The sequence below is a fragment of the Pleurodeles waltl genome, chromosome 8 (assembly GCF_031143425.1).
Source record: "Pleurodeles waltl isolate 20211129_DDA chromosome 8, aPleWal1.hap1.20221129, whole genome shotgun sequence".
Taxonomy (NCBI): Eukaryota; Metazoa; Chordata; class Amphibia; order Caudata; family Salamandridae; genus Pleurodeles; species Pleurodeles waltl.
Window position 1 is genome coordinate 1,444,028,790 of NC_090447.1, and position 23,684 is coordinate 1,444,052,473.

Genomic DNA, 23,684 nt, shown 5'->3' on the forward strand with positions numbered 1-23,684 from the left:
AGACTCTATTTACAACACATTTTGAGACAGTGTCACCTGAAAAATCTTCCCCACCTGCGTCGACTGAAAATAGTCTGCAGACAACTGAAAATAATATACACTCTGAAACTACAAATGTACTAAGTACAGAGCAGCCATCACCTGCTTCCACTCTCCACATAACAGAATCCCTAACAGAGACATTAAGTAGAATTTCCTTGATTACTGATACTAATACAGCAGGTGTGTCCTTAGACTCTATAACTTATTCCACGATAAGTACACCAGAAGAACTCAGCACACTACATACAGTCTCACTGTCAATGATGAGCACCGCAAATGAACCTGTAACAGCTTCTGACAGCACATATTCTTTTTCCTCATTCGACACTAGTGCAGTGGAAGAGACAGCAAAACTCCTGTCTGGAAGCATAAGTGCCATCAAGAGCCCTCTTACCGCAAGTATCACTATCCCAAAAGAAGAAACTTCAATCGTTCCAGCTACAGATGACTCAGCAACTTCAACAGCTGAGACCAACAGACTCACATTTTATTATTCCACAGAAGAAACATTAACTATTCAGGAAAGTACAACTGAAACATCTACCTCTGGGCCGTCTGGTTCTTCATCCTCTTCCACTTCAATGCAACCGACTACTTCTGAACTCAGCACTACCCCAGGAGGCACTGATCAGTCGTTAAGCTCTGTTACTTCTACAGAATCAGTTTCCAGCACGGATGAGACTGTATTTACAACAAATCTTGAGAGAGTGTCACCTGAACAATCTACCCCACATGCATCAAGTGTAAACAGTCTGCAGACAACTGAAAATAATATCAACTCTGAAACTGCAAATGTACTAAGTACAGAGCAGCCATCACCTGCTTCCACTCTCCACATAACAGAATCCCTAACAGAGACATTAAGTAGCATTTCCTTGATTACTGAGACTAGTACAGCAGGTGTGTCCTTAGACTCTATAACTTATTCCACGATAAGTACACCAGAAGAACTCAGCACACTACATACTGTCTCACCGTTAAAGATGAGCACCGCAAATGAACCTGGAACAGCTTCTGACAGCACATATTCTTCTTCCTCATTCGACACTAGTGCAGTGGAAGAGACAGCAAAACTCCTGTCTGGAAGCACAAGTGCCATCAAGAGCCCTGTTACCGCAAGTATCACTATCCCAAAAGAAGAAACTTCAATCGTTCCAGCTACAGATGACTCAGCAACTTCAACAGCTGAGACCAACAGACTCACATTTTATTATTCCACAGAAGAAACATTTACTATTCAGGAAAGTACAACTGAAACATCTACCTCTGGACCATCTAGTTCTTCATCCTCTTCCACTTCAATGCAACCAACTACTTCTGAATTCAGCACTACCCCAGGAGGCACTGATCAGTCGTTAAGCTCTGTTACTTCTACAGAATCTGTTTCCAGCACGGATGATACTCTATTTACAACAAATTTTGAGAGAGTGTCACCTGAACAATCTACCCCACATGCATCAAGTGTAAACAGTCTGCAGACAACTGAAAATAATATCAACTCTGAAACTGCAAATGTACTAAGTACAGAGCAGTCATCATCTGCTTCCAGTCTCCACGTAACAGAATCTCTAACAGAGACATTAAGTAGCATTCCCTTGATTACAGATATTACTAGAGCAAGTGTGTCCTCAGACTTTACAACTCATCCCTCCATAAGTACGTCAGATGAATTCAGCACACTACACACGGTCTCACTCCCCATGATGAGCACCGCAAATGAACCTGTAACAGCTTCCGACAGCACATATTCTTCTTCCTCATTCGACACTAGTGCAGTGGAAGAGACAACCAAACTACTTTCTGGAAGCACAAGTGCCACCCAGAACCCTGTTACTGCAAATATCAATACCCAAAAAGAAGGAACTTCAGTCATTCCAGCTACAGATGACTCAACAACGTCAACAGCTGAGACCAAAAGAATCACATTTTATAATTCCACAGAAGAAACGTTTACTATTCAGGAAAGTACAACTGAAACATCTACCTCTGATCCATCTAGTTCTTCATCCTCCTCCACTGCAATGCAACTGACTACTTCTGAATTCAGTACTACCCCAGGAGGAACTGATCAGTTAGTAAGCTCTTTCACTCCTACACAATCAATTTTCAGCACAGATGAGACTCTATTTACAACACAGTTTGAGACAGTGTCACCTGAAAAATCTTCCCCACCTGCGTCGACTGAAAATAGTCTGCAGACAACTGAAAATAATATCAACTCTGAAACTACAAATGTACTACGTACAGAGCAGCCATCACCTGCTTCCACTCTCCACATAACAGAATCCCTAACAGAGACATTAAGTAGCATTTCCTTGATTACTGATACTAGTACAGCAGGTGTGTCCTTAGACTCTATAACTTATTCCACGATAAGTACACCAGAAGAACTCAGCACACTACATACAGTCTCACTGTCAATGATGAGCACCGCAAATGAACCTGTAACAGCTTCTGACAGCACATATTCTTTTTCCTCATTCGACACTAGTGCAGTGGAAGAGACAGCAAAACTCCTGCCTGGAAGCACAAGTGCCACCAAGAGCCCTCTTACCGCAAGTATCACTATCCCAAAAGAAGAAACTTCAATCGTTCCAGCTACAGATGACTCAGCAACTTCAACAGCTGAGACCAACAGACTCACATTTTATTATTCCACAGAAGAAACATTTACTATTCAGGAAAGTACAACTGAAACATCTACCTCTGGGCCGTCTAGCTCTTCATCCCTTTCCACTTCAATGCAACCGACTACTTCTGAACTCAGCACTACCCCAGGAGGCACTGATCAGTCGTTAAGCTCTGTTACTTCTACAGAATCAGTTTCCAGCACGGATGAGACTGTATTTACAACAAATTTTGAGAGAGTGTCACCTGAACAATCTACCCCACATGCATCAAGTGTAAACAGTCTGCAGACAACTGAAAATAATTTAAACTCTGAAACTGCAAATGTACTAAGTACAGAGCAGCCATCACCTGCTTCCACTCTCCACATAACAGAATCCCTAACAGAGACATTAAGTAGCATTTCCTTGATTACTGAGACTAGTACAGCAGGTGTGTCCTTAGACTCTATAACTTATTACACGATAAGTACACCAGAAGAACTCAGCACACTACATACTGTCTCACCGTCAATGATGAGCACCGCAAATGAACCTGGAACAGCTTCTGACAGCACATATTCTTCTTCCTCATTCGACACTAGTGCAGTGGAAGAGACAGCAAAACTCCCGTCTGGAAGCACAAGTGCCATCAAGAGCCCTGTTACCGCAAGTATCACTATCCCAAAAGAAGAAACTTCAATCGTTCCAGCTACAGATGACTCAGCAACTTCAACAGCTGAGACCAACAGACTCACATTTTATTATTCCACAGAAGAAACATTTACTATTCAGGAAAGTACAACTGAAACATCTGCCTCTGGGCCATCTAGTTCTTCATCCTCTTCCACTTCAATGCAACCAACTACTTCTGAATTCAGCACTACCCCAGGAGGCACTGATCAGTCGTTAAGCTCTGTTACTTCTACAGAATCAGTTTCCAGCACGGATGAGACTCTATTTACAACAAATTTTGAGAGAGTGTCACCTGAACAATCTACCCCACATGCATCAAGTGTAAACAGTCTGCAGACAACTGAAAATAATATCAACTCTGAAACTGCAAATGTACTAAGTACAGAGCAGCCATCATCTGCTTCCAGTCTCCACGTAACAGAATCTCTAACAGAGACATTAAGTAGCATTCCCTTGATTACAGATACTACTAGAGCAAGTGTGTCCTCAGACTTTACAACTTATCCCTCCATAAGTACGTCAGATGAATTCAGCACACTACACACGGTCTCACTCCCCATGATGAGCACCGCAAATGAACCTGTAACAGCTTCCGACAGCACATATTCTTCTTCCTCATTCGACACTAGTGCAGTGGAAGAGACAACAAAACTACTTTCTGGAAGCACAAGTGCCACCCAGAACCCTGTTACTGCAAATATCAATACCCAAAAAGAAGGAACTTCAGTCATTCCAGCTACAGATGACTCAACAACGTCAACAGCTGAGACCAACAGAATCACATTTTATAATTCCACAGAAGAAACGTTTACTATTCAGGAAAGTACAACTGAAACATCTACCTCTGATCCATCTAGTTCTTCATCCTCTTCCACTGCAATGCAACTGACTACTTCTGAATTCAGTACTACCCCAGGAGGAACTGATCAGTTAGTAAGCTCTTTCACTCCTACACAATCAATTTCCAGCACAGATGAGACTCTATTTACAACACATTTTGAGACAGTGTCACCTGAAAAATCTTCCCCACCTGCGTCGACTGAAAATAGTCTGCAGACAACTGAAAATAATATCAACTCTGAAACTACAAATGTACTACGTACAGAGCAGCCATCACCTGCTTCCACTCTCCACATAACAGAATCCCTAACAGAGACATTAAGTAGCATTTCCTTGATTACTGATACTAGTACAGCAGGTGTGTCCTTAGACTCTATAACTTATTCCACGATAAGTACACCAGAAGAACTCAGCACACTACATACAGTCTCACCGTCAATGATGAGCACCGCAAATGAACCTGGAACAGCTTCTGACAGCACATATTCTTCTTCCTCATTCGACACTAGTGCAGTGGAAGAGACAGCAAAACTCCTGTCTGGAAGCACAAGTGCCATCAAGAGCCCTGTTACCGCAAGTATCACTATCCCAAAAGAAGAAACTTCAATTGTTCCAGCTACAGATGACTCAGCAACTTCAACAGCTGAGACCAACAGACTCACATTTTATTATTCCACAGAAGAAACATTTACTATTCAGGAAAGTACAACTGAAACATCTACCTCTGGACCATCTAGTTCTTCATCCTCTTCCACTTCAATCCAACCAACTACTTCTGAATTCAGTACTACCCCAGGAGGAACTGATCAGTTAGTAAGCTCTTTCACTCCTACACAATCAATTTCCAGCACAGATGAGACTCTATTTACAACACAGTTTGAGACAGTGTCACCTGAAAAATCTTCCCCACCTGCGTCGACTGAAAATAGTCTGCAGACAACTGAAAATAATATCAACTCTGAAACTACAAATGTACTACGTACAGAGCAGCCATCACCTGCTTCCACTCTCCACATAACAGAATCCCTAACAGAGACATTAAGTAGCATTTCCTTGATTACTGATACTAGTACAGCAGGTGTGACCTTAGACTCTATAACTTATTCCACGATAAGTACACCAGAAGAACTCAGCACACTACATACAGTCTCACTGTCAATGATGAGCACCGCAAATGAACCTGTAACAGCTTCTGACAGCACATATTCTTTTTCCTCATTCGACACTAGTGCAGTGGAAGAGACAGCAAAACTCCTGCCTGGAAGCACAAGTGCCACCAAGAGCCCTCTTACCGCAAGTATCACTATCCCAAAAGAAGAAACTTCAATCGTTCCAGCTACAGATGACTCAGCAACTTCAACAGCTGAGACCAACAGACTCACATTTTATTATTCCACAGAAGAAACATTTACTATTCAGGAAAGTACAACTGAAACATCTACCTCTGGGCCGTCTAGCTCTTCATCCCTTTCCACTTCAATGCAACCGACTACTTCTGAACTCAGCACTACCCCAGGAGGCACTGATCAGTCGTTAAGCTCTGTTACTTCTACAGAATCAGTTTCCAGCACGGATGAGACTGTATTTACAACAAATTTTGAGAGAGTGTCACCTGAACAATCTACCCCACATGCATCAAGTGTAAACAGTCTGCAGACAACTGAAAATAATTTAAACTCTGAAACTGCAAATGTACTAAGTACAGAGCAGCCATCACCTGCTTCCACTCTCCACATAACAGAATCCCTAACAGAGACATTAAGTAGCATTTCCTTGATTACTGAGACTAGTACAGCAGGTGTGTCCTTAGACTCTATAACTTATTACACGATAAGTACACCAGAAGAACTCAGCACACTACATACTGTCTCACCGTCAATGATGAGCACCGCAAATGAACCTGGAACAGCTTCTGACAGCACATATTCTTCTTCCTCATTCGACACTAGTGCAGTGGAAGAGACAGCAAAACTCCCGTCTGGAAGCACAAGTGCCATCAAGAGCCCTGTTACCGCAAGTATCGCTATCCCAAAAGAAGAAACTTCAATCGTTCCAGCTACAGATGACTCAGCAACTTCAACAGCTGAGACCAACAGACTCACATTTTATTATTCCACAGAAGAAACATTTACTATTCAGGAAAGTACAACTGAAACATCTGCCTCTGGGCCATCTAGTTCTTCATCCTCTTCCACTTCAATGCAACCAACTACTTCTGAATTCAGCACTACCCCAGGAGGCACTGATCAGTCGTTAAGCTCTGTTACTTCTACAGAATCAGTTTCCAGCACGGATGAGACTCTATTTACAACAAATTTTGAGAGAGTGTCACCTGAACAATCTACCCCACATGCATCAAGTGTAAACAGTCTGCAGACAACTGAAAATAATATCAACTCTGAAACTGCAAATGTACTAAGTACAGAGCAGCCATCATCTGCTTCCAGTCTCCACGTAACAGAATCTCTAACAGAGACATTAAGTAGCATTCCCTTGATTACAGATACTACTAGAGCAAGTGTGTCCTCAGACTTTACAACTTATCCCTCCATAAGTACGTCAGATGAATTCAGCACACTACACACGGTCTCACTCCCCATGATGAGCACCGCAAATGAACCTGTAACAGCTTCCGACAGCACATATTCTTCTTCCTCATTCGACACTAGTGCAGTGGAAGAGACAACAAAACTACTTTCTGGAAGCACAAGTGCCACCCAGAACCCTGTTACTGCAAATATCAATACCCAAAAAGAAGGAACTTCAGTCATTCCAGCTACAGATGACTCAACAACGTCAACAGCTGAGACCAACAGAATCACATTTTATAATTCCACAGAAGAAACGTTTACTATTCAGGAAAGTACAACTGAAACATCTACCTCTGATCCATCTAGTTCTTCATCCTCTTCCACTGCAATGCAACTGACTACTTCTGAATTCAGTACTACCCCAGGAGGAACTGATCAGTTAGTAAGCTCTTTCACTCCTACACAATCAATTTCCAGCACAGATGAGACTCTATTTACAACACATTTTGAGACAGTGTCACCTGAAAAATCTTCCCCACCTGCGTCGACTGAAAATAGTCTGCAGACAACTGAAAATAATATCAACTCTGAAACTACAAATGTACTACGTACAGAGCAGCCATCACCTGCTTCCACTCTCCACATAACAGAATCCCTAACAGAGACATTAAGTAGCATTTCCTTGATTACTGATACTAGTACAGCAGGTGTGTCCTTAGACTCTATAACTTATTCCACGATAAGTACACCAGAAGAACTCAGCACACTACATACAGTCTCACCGTCAATGATGAGCACCGCAAATGAACCTGGAACAGCTTCTGACAGCACATATTCTTCTTCCTCATTCGACACTAGTGCAGTGGAAGAGACAGCAAAACTCCTGTCTGGAAGCACAAGTGCCATCAAGAGCCCTGTTACCGCAAGTATCACTATCCCAAAAGAAGAAAATTCAATTGTTCCAGCTACAGATGACTCAGCAACTTCAACAGCTGAGACCAACAGACTCACATTTTATTATTCCACAGAAGAAACATTTACTATTCAGGAAAGTACAACTGAAACATCTACCTCTGGGCCGTCTAGTTCTTCATCCCTTTCCACTTCAATGCAACCGACTACTTCTGAACTCAGCACTACCCCAGGAGGCACTGATCAGTCGTTAAGCTCTGTTACTTCTACAGAATCAGTTTCCAGCACGGATGAGACTGTATTTACAACAAATTTTGAGAGAGTGTCACCTGAACAATCTACCCCACATGCATTAAGTGTAAACAGTCTGCAGACAACTGAAAATAATTTCAACTCTGAAACTGCAAATGTACTAAGTACAGAGCAGCCATCACCTGCTTCCACTCTCCACATAACAGAATCCCTAACAGAGACATTAAGTAGCATTTCCTTGATTACTGAGACTAGTACAGCAGGTGTGTCCTTAGACTCTATAACTTATTACACGATAAGTACACCAGAAGAACTCAGCACACTACATACTGTCTCACCGTCAATGATGAGCACCGCAAATGAACCTGGAACAGCTTCTGACAGCACATATTCTTCTTCCTCATTCGACACTAGTGCAGTGGAAGAGACAGCAAAACTCCCGTCTGGAAGCACAAGTGCCATCAAGAGCCCTGTTACCGCAAGTATCACTATCCCAAAAGAAGAAACTTCAATCGTTCCAGCTACAGATGACTCAGCAACTTCAACAGCTGAGACCAACAGACTCACATTTTATTATTCCACAGAAGAAACATTTACTATTCAGGAAAGTACAACTGAAACATCTGCCTATGGGCCATCTAGTTCTTCATCCTCTTCCACTTCAATGCAACCAACTACTTCTGAATTCAGCACTACCCCAGGAGGCACTGATCAGTCGTTAAGCTCTGTTACTTCTACAGAATCAGTTTCCAGCACGGATGAGACTCTATTTACAACAAATTTTGAGAGAGTGTCACCTGAACAATCTACCCCACATGCATCAAGTGTAAACAGTCTGCAGACAACTGAAAATAATATCAACTCTGAAACTGCAAATGTACTAAGTACAGAGCAGCCATCATCTGCTTCCAGTCTCCACGTAACAGAATCTCTAACAGAGACATTAAGTAGCATTCCCTTGATTACAGATACTACTAGAGCAAGTGTGTCCTCAGACTTTACAACTTATCCCTCCATAAGTACGTCAGATGAATTCAGCACACTACACACGGTCTCACTCCCCATGATGAGCACCGCAAATGAACCTGTAACAGCTTCCGACAGCACATATTCTTCTTCCTCATTCGACACTAGTGCAGTGGAAGAGATAACAAAACTACTTTCTGGAAGCACAAGTGCCACACAGAACCCTGTTACTGCAAATATCAATACCCAGAAAGAAGGAACTTCAGTCATTCCAGCTACAGATGACTCAACAACGTCAACAGCTGAGACCAAAAGAATCACATTTTATAATTCCACAGAAGAAACGTTTACTATTCAGGAAAGTACAACTGAAACATCTACCTCTGATCCATCTAGTTCTTCATCCTCCTCCACTGCAATGCAACTGACTACTTCTGAATTCAGTACTACCCCAGGAGGAACTGATCAGTTAGTAAGCTCTTTCACTCCTACACAATCAATTTCCAGCACAGATGAGACTCTATTTACAACACATTTTGAGACAGTGTCACCTGAAAAATCTTCCCCACCTGCGTCGACTGAAAATAGTCTGCAGACAACTGAAAATAATATCAACTCTGAAACTACAAATGTACTACGTACAGAGCAGCCATCACCTGCTTCCACTCTTCACATAACAGAATCCCTAACAGAGACATTAAGTAGCATTTCCTTGATTACTGATACTAGTACAGCAGGTGTGTCCTTAGACTCTATAACTTATTCCACGATAAGTACACCAGAAGAACTCAGCACACTACATACAGTCTCACTGTCAATGATGAGCACCGCAAATGAACCTGTAACAGCTTCTGACAGCACATATTCTTTTTCCTCATTCGACACTAGTGCAGTGGAAGAGACAGCAAAACTTCTGTCTGGAAGCACAAGTGCCACCAAGAGCCCTCTTACCGCAAGTATCACTATCCCAAAAGAAGAAACTTCAATCGTTCCAGCTACAGATGACTCAGCAACTTCAACAGCTGAGACCAACAGACTCACATTTTATTATTCCACAGAAGAAACATTTACTATTCAGGAAAGTACAACTGAAACATCTACCTCTGGGCCGTCTAGTTCTTCATCCCTTTCCACTTCAATGCAACCGACTACTTCTGAACTCAGCACTACCCCAGGAGGCACTGATCAGTCGTTAAGCTCTGTTACTTCTACAGAATCAGTTTCCAGCACGGATGAGACTGTATTTACAACAAATTTTGAGAGAGTGTCACCTGAACAATCTACCCCACATGCATCAAGTGTAAACAGTCTGCACACAACTGAAAATAATTTCAACTCTGAAACTGCAAATGTACTAAGTACAGAGCAGCCATCACCTGCTTCCACTCTCCACATAACAGAATCCCTAACAGAGACATTAAGTAGCATTTCCTTGATTACTGAGACTAGTACAGCAGGTGTGTCCTTAGACTCTATAACTTATTACACGATAAGTACACCAGAAGAACTCAGCACACTACATACTGTCTCACCATCAATGATGAGCACCGCAAATGAACCTGGAACAGCTTCTGACAGCACATATTCTTCTTCCTCATTCGACACTAGTGCAGTGGAAGAGACAGCAAAACTCCCGTCTGGAAGCACAAGTGCCATCAAGAGCCCTGTTACCGCAAGTATCACTATCCCAAAAGAAGAAACTTCAATCGTTCCAGCTACAGATGACTCAGCAACTTCAACAGCTGAGACAAACAGACTCACATTTTATTATTCCACAGAAGAAACATTTACTATTCAGGAAAGTACAACTGAAACATCTGCCTCTGGGCCATCTAGTTCTTCATCCTCTTCCACTTCAATGCAACCAACTACTTCTGAATTCAGCACTACCCCAGGAGGCACTGATCAGTCGTTAAGCTCTGTTACTTCTACAGAATCAGTTTCCAGCACGGATGAGACTCTATTTACAACAAATTTTGAGAGAGTGTCACCTGAACAATCTACCCCACATGCATCAAGTGTAAACAGTCTGCAGACAACTGAAAATAATATCAACTCTGAAACTGCAAATGTACTAAGTACAGAGCAGCCATCACCTGCTTCCACTCTCCACATAACAGAATCCCTAACAGAGACATTAAGTAGCATTTCCTTGATTACTGAGACTAGTACAGCAGGTGTGTCCTTAGACTCTATAACTTATTACACGATAAGTACACCAGAAGAACTCAGCACACTACATACTGTCTCACCGTCAATGATGAGCACCGCAAATGAACCTGGAACAGCTTCTGACAGCACATATTCTTCTTCCTCATTCGACACTAGTGCAGTGGAAGAGACAGCAAAACTCCCGTCTGGAAGCACAAGTGCCATCAAGAGCCCTGTTACCGCAAGTATCACTATCCCAAAAGAAGAAACTTCAATCGTTCCAGCTACAGATGACTCAGCAACTTCAACAGCTGAGACCAACAGACTCACATTTTATTATTCCACAGAAGAAACATTTACTATTCAGGAAAGTACAACTGAAACATCTGCCTATGGGCCATCTAGTTCTTCATCCTCCTCCACTGCAATGCAACTGACTACTTCTGAATTCAGTACTACCCCAGGAGGAACTGATCAGTTAGTAAGCTCTTTCACTCCTACACAATCAATTTCCAGCACAGATGAGACTCTATTTACAACACATTTTGAGACAGTGTCACCTGAAAAATCTTCCCCACCTGCGTCGACTGAAAATAGTCTGCAGACAACTGAAAATAATATCAACTCTGAAACTACAAATGTACTACGTACAGAGCAGCCATCACCTGCTTCCACTCTCCACATAACAGAATCCCTAACAGAGACATTAAGTAGCATTTCCTTGATTACTGATACTAGTACAGCAGGTGTGTCCTTAGACTCTATAACTTATTCCACGATAAGTACACCAGAAGAACTCAGCACACTACATACAGTCTCACTGTCAATGATGAGCACCGCAAATGAACCTGTAACAGCTTCTGACAGCACATATTCTTTTTCCTCATTCGACACTAGTGCAGTGGAAGAGACAGCAAAACTCCTGTCTGGAAGCACAAGTGCCACCAAGAGCCCTCTTACCGCAAGTATCACTATCCCAAAAGAAGAAACTTCAATCGTTCCAGCTACAGATGACTCAGCAACTTCAACAGCTGAGACCAACAGACTCACATTTTATTATTCCACAGAAGAAACATTTACTATTCAGGAAAGTACAACTGAAACATCTACCTCTGGGCCGTCTAGTTCTTCATCCCTTTCCACTTCAATGCAACCGACTACTTCTGAACTCAGCACTACCCCAGGAGGCACTGATCAGTCGTTAAGCTCTGTTACTTCTACAGAATCAGTTTCCAGCACGGATGAGACTGTATTTACAACAAATTTTGAGAGAGTGTCACCTGAACAATCTACCCCACATGCATCAAGTGTAAACAGTCTGCAGACAACTGAAAATAATTTCAACTCTGAAACTGCAAATGTACTAAGTACAGAGCAGCTATCACCTGCTTCCACTCTCCACATAACAGAATCCCTAACAGAGACATTAAGTAGCATTTCCTTGATTACTGAGACTAGTACAGCAGGTGTGTCCTTAGACTCTATAACTTATTACACGATAAGTACACCAGAAGAACTCAGCACACTACATACTGTCTCACCGTCAATGATGAGCACCGCAAATGAACCTGGAACAGCTTCTGACAGCACATATTCTTCTTCCTCATTCGACACTAGTGCAGTGGAAGAGACAGCAAAACTCCTGTCTGGAAGCACAAGTGCCACCAAGAGCCCTGTTACCGCAAGTATCACTATCCCAAAAGAAGAAACTTCAATCGTTCCAGCTACAGATGACTCAGCAACTTCAACAGCTGAGACCAACAGACTCACATTTTATTATTCCACAGAAGAAACATTTACTATTCAGGAAAGTACAACTGAAACATCTGCCTCTGGGCCATCTAGTTCTTCATCCTCTTCCACTTCAATGCAACCAACTACTTCTGAATTCAGCACTACCCCAGGAGGCACTGATCAGTCGTTAAGCTCTGTTACTTCTACAGAATCAGTTTCCAGCACAGATGAGACTCTATTTACAACAAATTTTGAGAGAGTGTCACCTGAACAATCTACCCCACATGCATCAAGTGTAAACAGTCTGCAGACAACTGAAAATAATATCAACTCTGAAACTGCAAATGTACTAAGTACAGAGCAGCCATCATCTGCTTCCAGTCTCCACGTAACAGAATCTCTAACAGAGACATTAAGTAGCATTCCCTTGATTACAGATACTGCTAGAGCAAGTGTGTCCTCAGACTTTACAACTTATCCCTCCATAAGTACGTCAGATGAATTCAGCACACTACACACGGTCTCACTCCCCATGATGAGCACCGCAAATGAACCTGTAACAGCTTCCGACAGCACATATTCTTCTTCCTCATTCGACACTAGTGCAGTGGAAGAGACAACAAAACTACTTTCTGGAAGCACAAGTGCCACCCAGAACCCTGTTACTGCAAGTATCAATACCCAAAAAGAAGGAACTTCAGTCATTCCAGCTACAGATGACTCAGCAACGTCAACAGCTGAGACCAACAGAATCACATTTTATAATTCCACAGAAGAAACATTTACTATTCAGGAAAGTACAACTGAAACATCTACCTCTGATCCATCTAGTTCTTCATCCTCCGCCACTGCAATGCAGCTGACTACTTCTGAATTCAGTACTACCCCAGGAGGAACTTATCAGTCAGTAAGCTCTTTTACTTCTACACAATCAATTTCCAGCACAGATGAGACTCTATTTACAACACATTTTGAGACAGTGTCACCTGAAAAATCTTCCCCACCTGCGTCGACTGAAAATAGTCTGCAGACAACTGAAAATAATATCAACTCTGAAACTACAAATGTACAAAGTACAGAGCAGCCATCACCTGCTTCCACTCTCCACATAACAGAATCCCTAACAGAGACATTAAGTAGCATTTCCTTGATTACTGATACTAGTACAGCAGGTGTGTCCTTAGACTCTATAACTTATTCCACGATAAGTACACCAGAAGAACTCAGCACACTACATACAGTCTCACTGTCAATGATGAGCACTGCAAATGAACCTGTAACAGCTTCTGACAGCACATATTCTTTTTCCTCATTCGACACTAGTGCAGTGGAAGAGACAGCAAAACTCCTGTCTGGAAGCACAAGTGCCATCAAGAGCCCTCTTACCGCAAGTATCACTATCCCAAAAGAAGAAACTTCAATCGTTCCAGCTACAGATGACTCAGCAACTTCAACAGCTGAGACCAACAGACTCACATTTTATTATTCCACAGAAGAAACATTTACTATTCAGGAAAGTACAACTGAAACATCTACCTCTGGGCCGTCTAGTTCTTCATCCTCTTCCACTTCAATGCAACCGACTACTTCTGAACTCAGCACTACCCCAGGAGGCACTGATCAGTCGTTAAGCTCTGTTACTTCTACAGAATCAGTTTCCAGCACGGATGAGACTGTATTTACAACAAATTTTGAGAGAGTGTCACCTGAACAATCTACCCCACATGCATCAAGTGTAAACAGTCTGCAGACAACTGAAAATAATATCAACTCTGAAACTGCAAATGTACTAAGTACAGAGCAGCCATCACCTGCTTCCACTCTCCACATAACAGAATCCCTAACAGAGACATTAAGCAGCATTTCCTTGATTACTGAGACTAGTACAGCAGGTGTGTCCTTAGACTCTATAACTTATTCCACGATAAGTACACCAGAAGAACTCAGCACACTACATACTGTCTCACCGTCAATGATGAGCACCGCAAATGAACCTGTAACAGCTTCTGACAGCACATATTCTTCTTCCTCATTCGACACTAGTGCAGTGGAAGAGACAGCAAAACTCCTGTCTGGAAGCACAAGTGCCATCAAGAGCCCTGTTACCGCAAGTATCACTATCCCAAAAGAAGAAACTTCAATCGTTCCAGCTACAGATGACTCAGCAACTTCAACAGCTGAGACCAACAGACTCACATTTTATTATTCCACAGAAGAAACATTTACTATTCAGGAAAGTACAACTGAAACATCTACCTCTGGGCCGTCTAGTTCTTCATCCTCTTCCACTTCAATGCAACCGACTACTTCTGAATTCAGCACTACCCCAGGAGGCACTGATCAGTCGTTAAGCTCTGTTACTTCTACAGAATCAGTTTCCGGCACGGATGAGACTCTATTTACAACAAATTTTGAGAGAGTGTCACCTGAACAATCTACCCTACATGAATCAAGTGTAAACAGTCTGCAGACAACTGAAAATAATATCAACTCTGAAACTGCAAATGTACTAAGTACAGAGCAGCCATCATCTGCTTCCAGTCTCCACGTAACAGAATCTCTAACAGAGACATTAAGTAGCATTCCCTTGATTACAGATACTACTAGAGCAAGTGTGTCCTCAGACTTTATAACTTATCCCTCCATAAGTACGTCAGATGAATTCAGCACACTACACACGGTCTCACTCTACATGATGAGCACCGCAAATGAACCTGTAACAGCTTCCGACAGCACATATTCTTCTTCCTCATTCGACACTAGTGCAGTGGAAGAGACAACAAAACTACTTTCTGGAAGCACAAGTGCCACCCAGAACCCTGTTACTGCAAGTATCCATACCCAAAAAGAAGGAACTTCAGTCATTCCAGCTACAGATGACTCAGCAACGTCAACAGCTGAGACCAACAGAATCACATTTTATAATTCCACAGAAGAAACATTTACTATTCAGGAAAGTACAACTGAAACATCTACCTATGATCCATCTAGTTCGTCATCCACCGCCACTGCAATGCAGCTGACTACTTCTGAATTCAGTACTACCCCAGGAGGAACTTATCAGTCAGTAAGCTCTTTTACTTCTACACAATCAATTTCCAGCACAGATGAGACTCTATTTACAACACATTTTGAGACAGTGTCACCTGAAAAATCTTCCCCACCTGCGTCGACTGAAAATAGTCTGCAGACAACTGAAAATAATATCAACTCTGAAACTACAAATGTACAAAGTACAGAGCAGCCATCACCTGCTTCCACTCTCCACATAACAGAATCCCTAACAGAGACATTAAGTAGCATTTCCTTGATTACTGATACTAGTACAGCAGGTGTGTCCTTAGACTCTATAACTTATTCCACGATAAGTACACCAGAAGAACTCAGCACACTACATACTGTCTCACCGTCAATGATGAGCACCGCAAATGAACCTGTAACAGCTTCTGACAGCACATATTCTTCTTCCTCATTCGACACTAGTGCAGTGGAAGAGACAGCAAAACTCCTGTCTGGAAGCACAAGTGCCATCAAGAGCCCTGTTACCGCAAGTATCACTATCCCAAAAGAAGAAACTTCAATCGTTCCAGCTACAGATGACTCAGCAACTTCAACAGCTGAGACCAACAGACTCACATTTTATTATTCCACAGAAGAAACATTTACTATTCAGGAAAGTACAACTGAAACATCTACCTCTGGGCCGTCTAGTTCTTCATCCTCTTCCACTTCAATGCAACCGACTACTTCTGAATTCAGCACTACCCCAGGAGGCACTGATCAGTCGTTAAGCTCTGTTACTTCTACAGAATCAGTTTCCGGCACGGATGAGACTCTATTTACAACAAATTTTGAGAGAGTGTCACCTGAACAATCTACCCCACATGAATCAAGTGTAAACAGTCTGCAGACAACTGAAAATAATATCAACTCTGAAACTGCAAATGTACTAAGTACAGAGCAGCCATCATCTGCTTCCAGTCTCCACGTAACAGAATCTCTAACAGAGACATTAAGTAGCATTCCCTTGATTACAGATACTACTAGAGCAAGTGTGTCCTCAGACTTTATAACTTATCCCTCCATAAGTACGTCAGATGAATTCAGCACACTACACACGGTCTCACTCCCCATGATGAGCACCGCAAATGAACCTGTAACAGCTTCCGACAGCACATATTCTTCTTCCTCATTCAACACTAGTGCAGTGGAAGAGACAACAAAACTACTTTCTGGAAGCACAAGTGCGACGCAGAACCCTGTTACTGCAAGTATCAATACCCAAAAAGAAGGAACTTCAGTCATTCCAGCTACAGATGACTCAGCAACGTCAACAGCTGAGACCAACAGAATCACATTTTATAATTCCACCGAAGAAACATTTACCATTCAGGAAAGTACAACTGAAACATCTACCTCTGATCCATCTAGTTCTTCATCCTCCTCCACTGCAATGCAACTGACTACTTCTGAATTCAGTACTACCCCAGGAGGCACTGATCAGTCGTTAAGCTATTTTACTCCTACACAATCAATTTCCAGCACAGATGAGACTCTATTTACAAGAAATTTTGAGACAGTGTCACCTGAAAAATCTTCCCCACCACCATCGGCTGAAAATAGTCTGCAGACAACTGAAAATAATATCAACTCTGAAACTACAAATGTACTAAGTACAGAGCAGCCATCACCTGCTTCCACTCTCCACATAACAGAATCCCTAACAGAGACATTAAGTAGAATTTCCTTGATTACTGATACTAGTACAGCAGGTGTGTCCTTAGACTCTATAACTTATTACACGATAAGTACACCAGAAGAACTCAGCACACTACATACTGTCTCACCGTCAATGATGAGCACCGCAAATGAACCTGGAACAGCTTCTGACAGCACATATTCTTCTTCCTCATTCGACACTAGTGCAGTGAAAGAGACAGCAAAACTCCTGTCTAAAAGCACAAGTGCCATCAAGAGCCCTGTTACCGCAAGTATCACTATCCCAAAAGAAGAAACTTCAATCGTTCCAGCTACAGATGACTCAGCAACTTCAACAGCTGAGACCAACAGACTCACATTTTATTATTCCACAGAAGAAACATTTACTATTCAGGAAAGTACAACTGAAACATCTACCTCTGGGCCATCTAGTTCTTCATCCTCTTCCACTTCAATGCAACCAACTACTTCTGAATTCAGCACTACCCCAGGAGGCACTGATCAGTCGTTAAGCTCTGTTACTTCTACAGAATCAGTTTCCAGCACGGATGAGACTCTATTTACAACAAATTTTGAGAGAGTGTCACCTGAACAATCTACCCCACATGCATCAAGTGTAAACAGTCTGCAGACAACTGAAAATAATATCAACTCTGAAACTGCAAATGTACTAAGTACAGAGCAACCATCATCTGCTTCCAGTCTCCACGTAACAGAATCTCTAACAGAGACATTAAGTAGCATTCCCTTGATTACAGATGCTACAAGAGCAAGTGTGTCCTCAGACTTTACAACTTATCCCTCCATAAGTACGTCAGATGAATTCAGCACACTACACACGGTCTCACTCCCCATGATGAGCACCGCAAATGAACCTGTAACAGCTTCCGACAGCACATATTCTTCTTCCTCATTCGACACTAGTGCAGTGGAAGAGACAACAAAACTACTTTCTGGAAGCACAAGTGCAACTCAGAACCCTGTTACTGCAAGTATCAATACCCAAAAAGAAGGAACTTCAGTCATTCCAGCTACAGATGACTCAGCAACGTCAACAGCTGAGACCAACAGAATCACATTTTATAATTCCACAGAAGAAACATTTACTATTCAGGAAAGTACAACTGAAACATCTACCTCTGATCCATCTAGTTCTTCATCCTCCTCCACTGCAATGCAGCTGACTACTTCTGAATTCAGTACTACCCCAGGAGGAACTTATCAGTCAGTAAGCTCTTTTACTCCTACACAATCAATTTCCAGCACAGATGAGACTCTATTTACAACAAATTTTGAGACAGTGTCACCTGAAAAATCTTCCCCACCTGGATCGACTGAAAATAGTCTGCAGACAACTAAAAATAATATCAGCTCTGAAACTACAAATGTACTAAGTACAGAGCAGCCATCACCTGCTTCCACTCTCCACATAACAGAATCCCTAATAGAGACATTAAGTAGCATTTCCTTGATTACTGATACTAGTAGAGCAGGTGTGTCCTTAGACTCTATAACTTATTCCACGATAAATACACCAGAAGAACTCAGCACACTACATACTGTCTCACCGTCAATGATGAGCACTGCAAATGAACTTGTAACAGCTTCTGACAGCACATATTCTTCTTCCTCATTCAACACTAGTGCAGTGGAAGAGACAGCAAAACTCCTGTCTGGAAGCACAAGTGCCTTCAAGAGCCCTGTTACCGTAAGTATCACTATCCCAAAAGAAGAAACTTCAATCGTTCCAGCTACAGATGACTCTACAACTTTACCAGCTGAGACCAACAGACTCACAATTTATTATTCCACAGAAGAAACATTTACTATTCAGGAAAGTACAACTGAAACATCTACCTCTGGGCCATCTGGTTCTTCATCCTTCTTCCCTTCTATGCAGCTGACTACTTCTGAATTCCTCACAACCCCTGGAGGCTCTGATCAGTCTTCAAGCTCTGTTACTTCTATAGAATCATTTTCCAGCACAGATGAGACTATTGTTACAACACATTTTGAGACCGTCATACCAGTAAAATCTACCCTACCTGCATCAAGTAAAAACAGTCTACAGACAACTGAAAATAGTATTAACTCTGAAACTACAACTGCAGTAAGTACAGAGCAGCCATCATCTGCTTCCACTTTCAACTTAACACAATCTCTAACAGAGACATCAAGTAGCAATCCCTTGAGTACTAATACCAGTAGAGCGAGTGTATCCTCAGATTTTACAATTCATTCCGGAACAAATATTCCAGACGATTCACTGAAGACAGTTTCATTGTCTCCGATGAGCACTGAAAATGAGCTAATATCAGCTTCTGACAGCACATATTCAACTTTCTCGTTTCACACTAGTGCAATGGAAAAGACTACTGGCCTCATATCTGTAAGCACTAGTGCCATCCAGAGCCCATTCACTGAAAGTACCACTATCCAAAATGGAGAAACGTCAATCATTCTAACTACAGCTCAGACAGCAACTGTAAACACTACCACCAATGGCCTAACTTTGTCCTCTTCCACAGAAGAAAACTCTACTGTTCATGAAAGTACAAAGGAAATATCTACCTCTACTCTTCATCTAAGAGAAACTGCAGCAGAGATGTCAAGTAGCTCTTCCTTGAGTACTGGTACTAATATACCAAGTGTATCCGCAGAGTTTGCAACCTATTCCACCACAAATACTCCAGATGAATTTAGGACAGTTAATACAGTGTCATTGTCAATGATGAGCACGCCAAATGAGCCTGAAACAGTGTCTGATAGCACATTTTCTTCTTCCTCGTTTGACACTAGCGCAATGGAAGGGAAAACTGAACTAATATCTGGAAGCACAAGTGCCACTAAGGGTCCTGTTGCAGCAAGTACCACCACCCAAAATGGAGAAACTTCAATCATTCAAACTACAGCTCAACCAGCAACTTCAGCACCTGCCTCCAAAGGCCTGACATCTTATTCTCCCATTGAGGAAAGTGCAGCTGAAACACCTGCCTCTGAACCATCTAGTTATTCATCTTCTTTCACTTCCATACAAGTGACTCCTTCTGAATACAGTAGTGCATCAGGAAGCACCAATCAGTTGCTAAGCTCAGTTACTTCTTCAGTATCAATTTCCAGCACTGATTTAACTCTCTTTAGAACTCATTCTGAGACAGTTTCTTTTTCAGCCTTTGCCAGGGCAAGTGAATTGACATCTGGGCGATACACACCAGAACATTCTACTCCACCTGCATCAAGTGACAGCAGTCTACGTACAACTGAAAATAATATTCAGTCTGAAACTACAAATGAAATAAATACAGAGAAGCCATTCTCTGCTACCGCTGTCCATCTCACTGAATCTACAGTAGAGATGTTTAGTAGCATTCCCTTGAATACTGATGCTACATCACCAATGGTATCCTCAATCTTTACAACCTATTCTGCAACAAATACTCCAAACAAAATGAGTACACTGGAGACCGTCCCACTACCCATGATGAGTAGCACAAATAAGCCTACAACAGCTGCTGACAGCTCCTATTCTTCTCCCTCATTTGACACTAGTGGAATGGAAGAGAGAACAGAAGTTATGCCTGGTAGCACCAGCCTCATTGAGAGCTCAGTTCCAGAAATTACGACCATCGCTACTGAGGAAGGTACACATATGCAAACAACAACTCCAGCAGCTGTTTCAACTGCTGACAACAATGGAGTGGCTTCACCTTTGACAGAAGTAATAAGCACCACTCAGGAAAGCACAACTGGGATGTTTTCTGCATTATCCCGTTTCCCATCCTCCTTCACATCATTACACCGTACTGCTACGGAGCCTGATACCATCCCAAGCACCAGAGAAGAAGGCTTTAGTTCAATGTCTTTTCCAGAATCTTTACTTAGTACAGGATCACCTGCAGTGCACACACAATATGGTGCTGCATCTCTTTCTGTCACTACTCAGACAAGTATCAAGACTACTGGAGTGGGCATATTCAACTACAGCACAGTCGAAACTGCTGCAAGCACTTCTTTGACTTCTGAATCTCACTCATTATTTGCTACAGGCACAAACAATCACAAAAAAACAACAGCTCTTTCTTACAGTACAACTGAAGAAGGAACAGAAATCCCACAACCTGCCTTCACAAGTGCAATCACAGATTCAACCTTCAACACCAATGCTTTATCATCCATTGTTCAGCAAAGCCCCAGCACCAGTGCAGCGATATTACCTTCCACATCAAGTTATACTCCAAATGAGGCAACCCTGTCATCCCTGATGAGCACCCATGGTGAGTAAAGAAACATTATTCAATACTGTTTATTTCATTCTTTTATTAGAACACATGCAACTATGTGATGGTCTGATGCGAATAAGGAAAGCAGATGACACAGAATAATAGAAAGAGTACAAATAGGAAAGTTTCATGAATATCCAGGCAGAAAAACACATTTTCATACAGATAACTTCATCATGGTTAATGCTGTGTCATGTTTATTTACAGTTAATGGAATTACTGAATGAACAAATCATATAGGATGAGCTCTATGTCTAACATCACAAAATTAGAGTACACGGCCTTCCCTGTGAGTTCTTGTGGAATATAATTACATCCAAAATGTCCCAAGATGCACGAACAGTCCAAAATCAAAAAATATGTTGGCGGCCACAATAGAAATGTTTGTAAAAGATTAGTGGAAGACAATGTGGGATAGACTTACTAGGTGAACTTGGCCACACTGCAGTGTTTGTGGCATGTATTGGACCACATGGCATAATTTTTTACATAGTTCTTGTAGGAACGTGGGTTACTGGTAGATGGGTATGAAACCCTACTCAAGCAGCAGCCACAATTCTTGTCTGAGTGAAACACAAGCAAACCCCCAAATTAACATGTGTTTAATCCTTTGGTAGCTTGGCACAAAAGCAGTCAGGCTCATGTGTAAGTATTTATGCAGAACTTCAAACAGCAAAAAAGTTAAAACACATCCCAAAAAACTCCACACTAATTTAGAAAAATAGAGCAAAGTGTAATAAATTATTTGATACCACAATTACAAAAAGCCAGTCAATAGAAATCAAAATATGCAACTTTTAAAGAATTAAGGGCCAGATGTACCAACAGTTTTACGCGTCGCAACCAGCGATTTTCGCTGTTTGCGATGCGCAAAGCCCACATCGTGATGCCCTATTCCCATTTTGCAAGTCGGTAACCTGGTTACCGACTCGCAAAATGGGACTGCGAGTCGCAAATAGGAAGGGGTATTCCCCTTCCTATTTGCGAGTCGCAGCGCGATGCAGGATTGCTTTGTGACCGCGAACGCGGTCGCAAAGCAATCGCAGTTACCACCAGTGTCACACTGGTGGCAACCCATTCGCAAAAGGGGAGGGGTCACCATGGGACCCCTTCCCCTTTGTGAATGGCATTGAAATTTTTTTTTCATTTTGTAATGCATCTCGATTTCCCTTTAAGGAACACGGGCTGCATTACAAAAAAAAGAAACTGCTTTATTTAAAAGCAGTCATAGACATGGTGGTCTGCTGTCTCCAGCAGGCCACCATCCCTGTGAGTAGTGCGAGTCGCAAATTGCGACCCACCTCATTAATACTAATGAGGTGGGCCTTTGCAACCCCCTTGCGACTCGCAGATGGTGTCAGGGACACCATCCTGCATTGTGACTCGTAAATTGCGAGTTGCAATGCAGGATTTTCCTACATCTGGCCCTAAGTGAAAACAGTGCTTAAACACACAGAGCGGGAACTGGGGTTATCTGATTGCACCGAACCAGGGGGAAGTCAAAAGTTCAAGTCTACCCTGATGGAGCATAGACCGAATACTGTGACTAAGTTAGGGTCTCTGAACAAAGTACCCTAAATCTGGTGCTGAGCATTGTGAGGGCTTGTGTTGAGAATGCATCACTCAGCAGTATCTGCGAGGTGCTGTATAGAGGATGCATCATGCAGCGGCGGATCCAAGGAGCCGCATTGTGAGGTCCTGCATTGATGATGTGTCCTGCAGCGGCAGTTGTGAGCATCTGGGTGGATGCAATCGAGGTCCTGCTATGAGGATGTGTCGGGCAGAGCAAGTTCCAAGGAGCTGTGGGGTCCTGCATCGGGAATGCATCTTGCGGCAGCACGTCCAATGTGGGGTGATGCATTACACTGCATCCGCTCTGCCTAAGAGACAAAAGCTGGGCTGGCAGAGGATCTTTAGGCCCACATCCAAGTGTAGAGGAAGGAGGTGGCATCACA

General features: G+C 42.3%; 1 protein-coding gene across 1 annotated transcript in view; it reads left to right on the forward strand.

The window, feature by feature from the left end:
• Positions 1–23,684, forward strand: part of LOC138249608 (mucin-3B-like) — a 99,524-nt gene that overhangs the window by 16,246 nt on the left and 59,594 nt on the right. Inside the window, exon 2 of the mRNA XM_069203553.1 lies at positions 374–21,723. Coding sequence (XP_069059654.1) covers positions 374–21,723 — 21,350 coding nt within the window. The remainder of the gene's footprint in view (positions 1–373; positions 21,724–23,684) is intronic.